The sequence below is a fragment of the Sycon ciliatum genome, chromosome 1 (genome assembly GCF_964019385.1).
Source record: "Sycon ciliatum chromosome 1, ocSycCili1.1, whole genome shotgun sequence".
Taxonomy (NCBI): domain Eukaryota; kingdom Metazoa; phylum Porifera; class Calcarea; order Leucosolenida; family Sycettidae; genus Sycon; species Sycon ciliatum.
Window position 1 is genome coordinate 79,024,956 of NC_088643.1, and position 10,677 is coordinate 79,035,632.

The 10,677-nt window shown below is 46.8% G+C and overlaps 1 protein-coding gene across 1 annotated transcript; it reads left to right on the top strand.

The window, feature by feature from the left end:
• Nucleotides 1-323: 323 nt before the first annotated feature.
• Nucleotides 324-9,312, top strand: LOC135805681 (UMP-CMP kinase-like). Its single transcript, XM_065319765.1, has 6 exons — nucleotides 324-482; nucleotides 2,621-2,764; nucleotides 4,521-4,658; nucleotides 5,010-5,086; nucleotides 6,192-6,288; nucleotides 8,634-9,312. Exons 1-6 carry the CDS (start codon nucleotides 357-359, stop codon nucleotides 8,664-8,666), a joined length of 615 nt encoding a protein of 204 aa, XP_065175837.1. The 5' UTR covers nucleotides 324-356; the 3' UTR covers nucleotides 8,667-9,312.
• The last annotated feature ends 1,365 nt before the right edge of the window (nucleotides 9,313-10,677 follow it).

A 10,677-nucleotide genomic window follows, 5' to 3' on the forward strand; every position in this document is an offset into this window, starting at 1 on the left:
CGCGCAAGGTCAAACCCATGCCGGCCATGCCCACTGCACTGCAAGCGCGCTAGCTAGCATGCTAGCGCCGCTAGCGCTATCTAGCTAGGCCGTGGTACGGGTACCGGTTGCGCCATATATCGCGATGCATTATCATCAGTGGATCTGCCACGTGCAGGGATCGTGTGATCTTTGCAGTAGGCCCGATCACGTATCTGCGTAGATCTACGCGTCTACGTCTTTTTTTGTACGTCTGTTTATCGCACGCAATCAATCGATCGAGCTTTTCGTACAGAAGAAAGAAGGAACCATGATTACCACCTGTTCATGTTACTCATGTACGTACACAAGCCCATTGTGTGTGGAATTCGAATATTATGTTCTTTAGTCGAGGGTTTGGTCGTTTCATGTCCACAGTCATGTCTGCCGCCAGGCCGTCTGTTGTGTTCGTTCTCGGTGGTCCTGGTGCTGGAAAAGGAACGCAATGTAGCCGAATCGTTCAGGTGGGTAGATCTACATAATTTTGTATTTTCGTCCACGTTCTGTGGGCTTTGGCAGTAGGTGGCGGATGTTAAAGGAAAGGGAATATTGATCGGTCCTTCCGCTTGTACTCACTGGTAGTAATGGGTCAATCTGCTCACAACCCCTCCCACCCACTTGCTACAGGTTGCAGAAACGATGTCGAACTTGAAGTTGGGCGTGGGCCCAATAGCTTTCGCTGCTTTTATAAAACGCACGGAGAACTATTAAATTTTCTATTCTCCCATTTCTGACAAGTATGAATTAATTTTGTCGCGTATCTTGACCTTCCTTCCCACAACCAACGACAGTGCAGTACCGGATGGTAATCTGTTTACATCGTCTTCGTCTTGAAAAAGTCAATCAAACTCTCGATCACCATGAATGTTTTCATCTTGAGTAGTAAATCGATCCATGGGTTCATTTATTTATTTATTTTGCCCGTGTCTTTCGGTGATACGGCAACTTCTTGCCCTGCATGTGGATAGCGTAAGTGCGCTAGTGCGGTTAATAGTATATGGTGCACAGGAGGAATATATCAGGCCAGTGGGTGGATTAAAAAAAGAAGAAGAAAAAAGGTCGAGTCCATAATGTGCATACAGTAAGAGCGGGCGCCGAAGAGCGCAGGGGCTCAGAGCGCAGCCTAGCATTGTTCTAAAATGTTGAGATGTTAGTCGTTTTGTTCTTATTTATAGCGAACATCGTACAATGGAGAGCAGCATACGGTGCAAGCACGCCACGTGGAAAACATGGAGAAAACGGCACATATGTTCTTAAATGTGTAAATCTAGCCTGAATCGTTCTTAAATCTGGGCCATTTTCCAGGCTAAGTGTTCTTCGGCGCCCGATCTTATTGTACATACATGTATACCGGTAGTCCGTTCATTTGAAACTGGCCCGCTACGTTGCTGAGAACGTATTCAAGGCCACTTTTGAGAAGCGCAAGTTTCGGAAATGGAAAGAACACGGACTCATTAGACATGGTTAGCATTTTACCGTTCACGCTATTTTCGACGGTCGGCCTGCACCGTTTTTTGTGTGTGTAGACATGGCATTTTTCAGTTCACGCGCTAGATCCAACGGCACTCGTACCCCAAACCCAAAATACCGTCGGTTTGGTACCGTTTCGACGATAGAAAGCTCTTTTTAGCGGGAGAACGAAACGGTAAGATTCCAACTAGGGTTACCTCACACGTCTATCGTTGCGTCAGGACTCAGAAGCCGAACTGCTAACCGTGTCTCGAAAACACATCAAAAACAGTAGACTCGGCCTCCACATGCCGATCGCCGAAAATAGCGTGAACGGTAAAATGCTAACCATGTCTAATGAATGGTCAACACTGCGGCTATCAGCACTGTGGCTATCTGCACAGGTGCATTGAAAATGAGCCTACCGTATTTGCCGGAGTATAATGCGCACCCCTATTTTTATGCATTGTTTTTGGCAACTCAAGGTATATCCGGAGTATAATGCGCAGCCTAGATTTGAGAGCATTGTTATTAGTCATAAAGACAGTACAGTGTACTATAGTGCGACCATTGTCACAAAAAGTTGCAGATGGCTTGCGCAGGGTCAGATGTGGCATACTCCGTAACAATTCGATGCATTGCACTACTTTTCGAAGTACATGTTCATTTTCTTCTTCATATTCGGAGCATAGTGCGCACCAGCCAGAAGTAGTGCCTCCAAAGTGCGCACTATACTCTAGGATTGAAGTGGGTGTGCTTCAGACATTGTATTAGGACTATGCCCTGGCTGCATACCTTAAAGTTCCGTGTATACGCCCACTCGAAATAGCGCCCATGCCCGAAATAACGCCCATCGAATCGACATCCACACTCAAAGCCCGTGAGTTCGCCCATGCCCGAAAACCGCCCAGGGTGATGCTGTACCTGTGTATGCGTATGTGTGCAAAATGGTATGCAATCAGCATGCTTATGAAAACGCAACCGACGCAATCTGCACCTTGTATAGACCCAGTCCTGAAATAACGCCCATGCCCAAGTACACGCCCAGTGTTCAGACCCTTGTTCTGTATACGCCCGGGGCTTATTTGCGGAACTTTACGGTATAACGTGTTTACATGTTCTGTGTGTTTGCATGTTCTGTGTGTTTCTGCAGGAGTTTGGTTATGTCCATCTTTCTGCTGGTGACTTGCTTAGGTCAGAGCGTGCTAGTGGCTCTGCAGATGGAGACCTGATCGAGGGCCACATCCAGGCTGGCAGCATTGTTCCTGTTGAGATCACCGTGCGCCTGCTGGAAAAGGTGAGCAGGTGTGTGTTGATCTTGGACTGACTAGCTATGGCCGCCGTCCTGTGAGGTGTGTGTTGATCTTGGACTGACTAGCAATGGCTGTCCTGTGAGGTGTGTGTTGATCTTGGACTGACTAGCAATGGCTGTCCTGTGAGGTGTGTGTTGATCTTGGACTGACTAGCAATGGCTGTCCTGTGAGGTGTGTGTTGATCTTGGACTGACTAGCAATGGCTGTCCTGTGCGGTGTGTGTTGATCTTGGACTGACTAGCAATGGCTGTCCTGTGAGGTGTGTGTTGATCTTGGACTGACTAGCTATGGCCGTCCTGTGAGGTGTGTTGATCTTGGACTGACTAGCAATGGCTGTCCTGTGCGGTGTATGTTGATCTTGGACTGACAAGCTATGGCTGTCCTGTGAGGTGTGGATTGATCTTGGGCTGACTAGCTATGGCCGTCCTGTGGTCTTCTGGCTTTGCCAGCACGCCTTCCCGGCGGCATGTTAGGAGTGTAGTGCATGGCCTGCAAGTACAGCGGTGGCAAGTGAAATCCAATGTTGAGAGTATGCCTGCAAAGCCCAATCACTTTGAACAGTGGACTGTGCAGTGTACCACGGCTCTGCCCTATTCATGGGGTTGGATTTCATTTGCCACTACTGCACTTGAATATGTAGCATAGATCTCTCCAAGGAGACCAACAGTGGACCAGTCTAGCCTCACTACAGTCCCACCTCGCGTATCCGTACGCAGGTGGACATGTCTCCGAAGAGGAATATCTGGACGTGCCAATTGGATAAATTCCGTATGCATTTTTGCACCCGAATATAGATACCGCCCATAATAAGTATCCCGCGCAACAGGATCTTGTCGCATGCTGCATTGCATTTTCATTTGCTACATGCGTGGATGCTGCCGTGGAGTAAGTACTGCAGTGCTATTGCCGAAACGTACGCGAGAGAACGTTCACCCTGATATTTAGTACAGTGGCCGAGAATAAGTGCAGGGAGTGGTGCTCGGTTTGAAAGTTAGTACGCACTTGCTTATGGGTTTGTACCGTATTTTCCGGGGTATAAGCCGCACTTTTTTTCGCTAAAAATCGGACCAAAATCGCCCCTGCGGCTTATACACCGAATATGCTTGCGCGAATGAATGCTTAGCATACATCAGTATGCATGCTGACGTCATGTGACATGTCATTCGACTCAGCTTCGCGCCTGTGTTGCTATCCCGGCACTTTTACTAGTTTTAGTATGCATCAGTGGCAGCGAGACTGAAGATAGTGCAGATGACATGGAGTAATCTGTACAGTAGTCAACACAGCAATACACCAACATCTGTGCAGCAACCTGTGGTGCACTAACACTTCATAATCTGATCTAACATGGTATTTAGCTCCATAACCATAATAAATTTGTAGAAAGGCCATTTGTCAATGAGTGTGAAAAATCTTGGTTTGTGGGTGCGGCTTATACTCCGAATACCAACTTTTAGTCAATATTTTGCCTCAAAAAGGGGGGTGCAGCTTATACCCCAGTGCGGCTTATACCCCAGAAAATACGGTACTTCTTTTGCAGTAGTATAGTAGCATTATAAAGTTTGGGAGTGCAAGGTCAAGAATTTGGAAGGGGTACTTTTCGTGCGTAGTTTTTTTGTTTTTGTTTTGTTGCTGTAATACCAATGTTGGGAGCATGATCTGGCTCTGAAAATGGCCGCTTTGTGATGTGTTTCTTGCATGCTTAAATTGCTCATGTTCCGTTGCTCTCCTTGTTACCAGGCTATGATCAAGAGCGGTGGAGACAAGTTTCTCGTCGATGGATTCCCACGTAACGAGGACAATCTGAAGGGCTGGGAGGATCACATGGGAGAGAAGGCCAACGTCAACTTCTGCCTCTTCTTTGAGTGTCCAGAAGATGTAAGCAAAATGATGAAGATCAGACTGCCTTTTAAATTCATTTGAAAAAATCATTTCACCTTGAAGTACATATACAGTGGTGGCGAATGAAGTCCCACCCCTAGTTTTTCACACAGTTTCAGTGCGACAATAGGGACTGGATGTCATTAGCTACCACGGTGCATCACTGATTTCACACGTGTCAGCTGATCTATTTGTGTCACACTGTCTACACTCTTGCTGTGCGTATCGCCTTGGCAGCAGCACCACTCTAAGTAATCACCACGCAGAGCCGTATCTGTATGAGTTTGTTTCGCACTGTTAGGTACTTTAGCTGCTGTTCTCCCGTGTCTTGTGCTTATTGCTGCGCAGCTATGCGTGGAGAGAGCCATGAGCCGTGGCCAGTCCAGCGGACGATCAGACGACAACCCCGAGGTCTTTCAGAAACGGTTGGTTTCAAACTGATGTTCTCTGTGTAAAAGCAAGAGTAGATAAGACAAGAGTGTGCAACTCCGGGATGGGTTCGCCCACGGCGGAATTTTTGTTGTAATCTTTTCTACGACGCACGCGCTGCGAGTCTTTTGGAAAGTTTTGCCTCGTGCACTTGGCCGGGCTTTACACTACAAGGTCGATGCCCACCACGTGCTCTCACGTTGCTCTGCGGCAAAATGCGCGTTTTTCTGAAAAAAAGGTGACGTCAACAAAAAATTCCGCCGTGGGCATCTGCAGATTGTGCAGGAGAGATCCGGAGTTGCACACTCTTGTTTCTCTACTCTTGGTGAAAGCTATCTTGCACTTACCAGTATATGTGCCTTGCTGCTGCACAGGAGAGTTCACTCAATGAAACTGTGCTAGTGCATACTGAAGTGCAAGTAATGAAATCACTATCCTCTGGCTAGTGCTTTGATCCCCTGTCGTGTCTTAGTGCCTTTGCACATATACAGTAGAGGATATAATAATATAGGTTAGACTCTCTAGATGGAACCTGCAAAACTATGGTTGCACACACACTATTGGACCCTTGGACGCCCATCGCCGGAGGCGATGATAGCGATGCTACAGCAGAAGCCATAGCAGCTTGTGCTGGGATTGCACCATTCAACAGCTTGTAAGGCTGAATAATTGACCGCCACTATTCAGCCTGGTCTACACCACACAGCTATGAAGTGGCTTTTTCTGGCCAGTGAATCCCTACTTTTGGTCTTTTTTTTCTTCTTTTTTTCCCGCACACACATCACACCACATACTCCGGCATGCACTGGCTGTTGGTAACCACCCAGGAGAATGAAAGAAAAGTCAGGAAGAGTCTGAGAAAGAGAAGAAAGACGTGTGTGGCCATAATCGTCGGGAATCGAACCCGCAACCTATCGATTGGAAATCGCTGCACATACCACTGCACCATATGGGACACACACACACACACACACACACACACACACACACACACACACACACACACACACACACACACACATATGAGGGACAACTGAGAGGTGAGATTTTATTTCCTGTGTGTCCTTGGACTTGTTTGCATTTTCAACCCGATGTATTCAGGTATCAAACCTACCTGAAGTCTACCATGCCGATTGTCAATAAGTTCCAGACACGGGACCAGCTGAAAACCGTCTCTGGTGTTCCCGGTCCAGACAAGGTAAGTGCACTCCATTATCATTGTACGAGTTTGGGCGCACTGCTCCGAACGAAATTTATTCTCACTTCAGTTCCCTTGGATGGAATTTTATCATCCTGGGCTTGTTGGAAAGATCAGGACCAAGCGAATCCATCCTGGTAGTTCTCAGCTCCATAGCCCCACCAGGTCCACTTCCATGACCGCTCCAAACTGGCCCGCCATGCCTCGGAACAAAACAACAACTCACACATTCTTTTTTGGCTCCTTGCTCAAATTCAACCGATTTTCACGATTCAAACTGCTCTGCAAAGCTGAGATCCACGCACTTCATTTGATGTCCATAACCCATGCGCTGGGCAAAAGGGAAATCCCCTAGCATGTTCCAAAAACCTGCGAAGTCATGAACAAAAAAATTCGCAATCGCTCCCTGCCGTGATCTCTGTGTTCATTTTGTTGCCGCTCAGTCAATCTTTATCCTATCGCGAAGAACTATATAAGTTTATATCGCTGAAAAGCTGAGCTCAATACCTTTCCAACGGTGTGTCGTTTGTGGAGATCGGATGCTCTTTCACAGAGTAGCGAAAGTTTGTACACTGATCTATTCACCTCGATACACGACGCAAACCGAAGCGCGTGTATACAAGTACACGTCATCAGAGAACCGGCGTGGGGTTCAGACGTGTGTACCAGTATACACGTCATCCGCACGCAAAGGGCTAATAAAATGTGCGCTTCTCTTCCGACGTCTACCAAACAAATGCAAATAATTTCAGGACAGAATAAACTTCCCAGCAACCTAACACTGTCCTGCAGTTTGTCGATTTGTGATGGAGAAATGGCTCGAGCTCCAAAGGAAGCAGCGCCTCGAACGCCTAGACGACTCAAGCACATCGCATCCAAAATTCATCGTCAAAGGACTCCTGTTGCTTCACGCGCAACACTGAGAAGACCTGGTACAGACACACAGTACAATTGGATAGTGCTGACTGGTGAAACTCGAGAATTACAGAAATGTTATTTTTGCCCTTAGGCCACGCCGTTTTTTTCTATGTTTCGCGTCACCTTATTCGATGAAATCAATGAGGGAGGGCGAAAAAAATAAAAAAGCCATCCAAAAAAAACCAGTGTACGTGCATTGCATTTGTACATAATTGTGTACAGTGAAGCTACGCGGCACTGTTCATGTACATTGACATGTACATGTACATGAATAGCAGATTACATGAGTGTATCCCCTCTGCCATGCTTGTGGTCCAAACATAGGCGGCATGATGATTGTGTGACTTGCGGCCCAGCTTATTGCACACACATGTGTGTGAGCTGAGTTACATTTTCCGGTTTTCTGGGTTTGCATTAAATTTGTATTGCATTTTCAAAAAAAATTGTTTCGTTTTTTTTTTGAACTCCGGCTGTGAAATACATGCGCGTGGGGGACGCGAAACATAGATAAAAAACGGTGTGGCCTTAAAGGCGAAGTTAAGCCTAAATCAAATTGTCACCAGTTGTAGTCTTCGGGGTGCTGAGTCGAATGGTCGTGGTCCGAGGAAGCTGAGACGCTCCATTCCTCCTTTATTCCCAATCGAACTCGCGCACTTCCACCGAAACTGGGTGACTGCGCCCTACTAGATGGGGATTTGTATGCAAAATGTCACTAAAAGCGCCATTTCGTTCTTATAAAAGCACGGATGACCGCGATTGGCCCATATGTTGTAGTCTTTTGGACACTGAGTCGACTGGTTTTGGTCCGAGAATTCCTCCTTTATTCCCAATCGAACATGGTTGAACAAGCGGTCACGTGCTCCTGCGGACACCAGTCACCTGGTCACCGTGCCTAGCCTAGCGCCTGCAGGGTACAACTTACTTACAGCCTGTTTGACCTTTTTTGGGTGCACTCCTGTCACTCGAGTTGAACCTTGGTGTGAAAGTTGTCGCCTGCTGGCGCGGTGACCAGGTGACTTTGGCACGCAGGAGCACGTGACCGCTTGTTCACTCATGTTCGATTGGGAATAAAGGAGGAACGCTGCACCGAAACCAGTCAACTCAGCGACCAAAAGACTACAACATATGGGCCAATCGCGGTCATCCGTGCTTTTATAAGAACGAAATTGCGCTTTTAGTGACATTTTGCATACAAATCCCTATCTAGTAGGGCGCAGTCACCCAGTTTCGGTGGAAGTGCGCGCGTTCGATTGGGAATAAAGGAGGAATGGATCAGCTTCCTCGGACCATGATTCCCTACACGTAGGTGCACAGAGCACTCACTTGAGCTACCACAAGTGTGAAGACTTCCTATTCACGTAATCCCATGTTCCAATTTCACTTTGAACCAGCTTGTGTGTCGCCTTCTCCTTTCTCCCTTGTTGCAGGTTTATGCAGAAGTCAGGAAGCTGTTTGCGTGACCAGTGCCAGCATTGCCATGCAAGTCGTCAGTCTTAGGTCATAACATGCTGTGCTCACAGTTTTCTGATCCGCACGAACACAAGATGCATCCTGAGTAGAAGCCCCCTCTCAACATTGGTATCTGAGTCTAGCGCTCTGCTTTAGAAGTATTGGTGCTCTGGTTCTACGGTGGACGCTGCCTTATCCGTGTTAGACTTGTTTCAGGCGTGCCCACTTTTCTCCTGTGACGTGGATCTTTTGGCTTTTGCTGTTTTCTACCATTTTTTGAATTCCGTGAGCAATCGAGTATATACAGCCCCTCTGGTCGCTAGGGCCGTGGGGCCATGCAACAATATAGCCCCCAACACCATGGCCCATGGTTTCATCCTGCTCTGGCTTAGATTCGAGTGCATGCTGTTCTGTGCATAGTGTAGTTATAATAATGCACTAGCTCTTCTATGGAGTATGGAATTGTCATTTTGGCCAAGATCTCTCTTTCATTGTCCATCTGCCCTCCCCCAAGCTGGTTTCCTTGACGCTGTACTTCTCTGCTTTCCGTCTACTGCAAGTATCCCCTCTGTGACTTGATTCGGACGTTGCGTTCCAGTTGTTTTGCACACGGGGTCGTCGTCTTCGATCATACTCATAAATACCGTTACCATGTTACTCATTCTGCTTGGGTGTTGTGTGCGTGTGCGCAATGTGTGCAGTTTCTAAAGCTCAACGTATACGCAGTGACAGGGTTGCAGTGTGTGCTCCCTTTAGCCAACGGTTCGTTTTTGTGTTGGCTGTTCTTCTCATGACAATAGATGTTGAGAGACATTGTGCATTTGTGCTGGTAATTCAAAGTTGGCAAAGCATAATTTGAAGTTCACTCTACGTTATACACATCAGTTCAGTGTGCATGAGCATTACATGCTGTCCTGGCCAGTTCAGTTCGCATTGCGCAATTCTGTGTGACTATGCGAGCTTACAGTATGTTTGTTGATATACTTCGAATGCGCTGCGGGTGCATGCTTGGATAGCTAGAATTTTGTCCGGATTATTAGAAGTTTCCCCTGGCATTTTGGGGTTTGAATTACACGTATCAGGAATACACCTGTATTTGATTGCGCACGTGTTGAAATCAGTGTCACAGTTGTGAGGATGTAGGGATATAGTGGAGTCTACGCATCTTCAGAAATGTTCTTCCAGTTGCCATTCCCTTGAACGAATGACTATTTATCAAGAGTCCATAACACTTGGACGGTGTTCCTACGGGCTGAGATACGTGTAGTTGTAATAGTATGGAGGTTACTAAGGAACAGGCTGTCAGCCTCTACTACATACACTACTCACTAGTGTAATCATGATTACTATGTAGGGAGTCTGCATGCAGTGGGTAGGCCTGACAATGCCATGGCCTACATGGTGCACATCATACTGACTGACTGATACAGTAGTGTACTTTTAAAATAATATTGCTGAGTACGCGTGACATGACGACATGACACGTCGTCGACCGATGCCTGGTCAGTGTGGTAGGGTCTACCATGGTCTACGACGTGACAAGTAACAAGACAAGGCCAGGATAGGGTGGTTAGTCTTTTTGTGATAACTACTACAGTCCATTCATAAAAAAATGGGTCCTGGCTCTGGCGAGCTCCCGTATTTGGCGATTTTTCGTGATTTCATCGTACACAGTGCAGTGCTGCGAACTTTGAAATTTGAAAAAGGGTCCAAAAAGGGTGCCTGAACTGGGGTTCGAACCGCAGAATGCACTGTTGCAGGCGGGGTCAAACGGCCTGGATTTTGATGGTTTTTCCCAATTCAGTGCTATTGGGGCAAAACCTGGCCGAAATCCTATTCTTGCTATGGCTTGCTTTTTGGACAAAAAAACTTCAGAAACATAATTGGAAGAGGATTCCATATGGGATTGCAGAAAAAAATTCTAAAAAAACTCAACGTTTGACCCATTTATGGCCAAAAGCTAGAAGTTCATTTTTTTCTGAATGGACTGTAGTATGTGTACTACAGCACGAGATAGCTGCT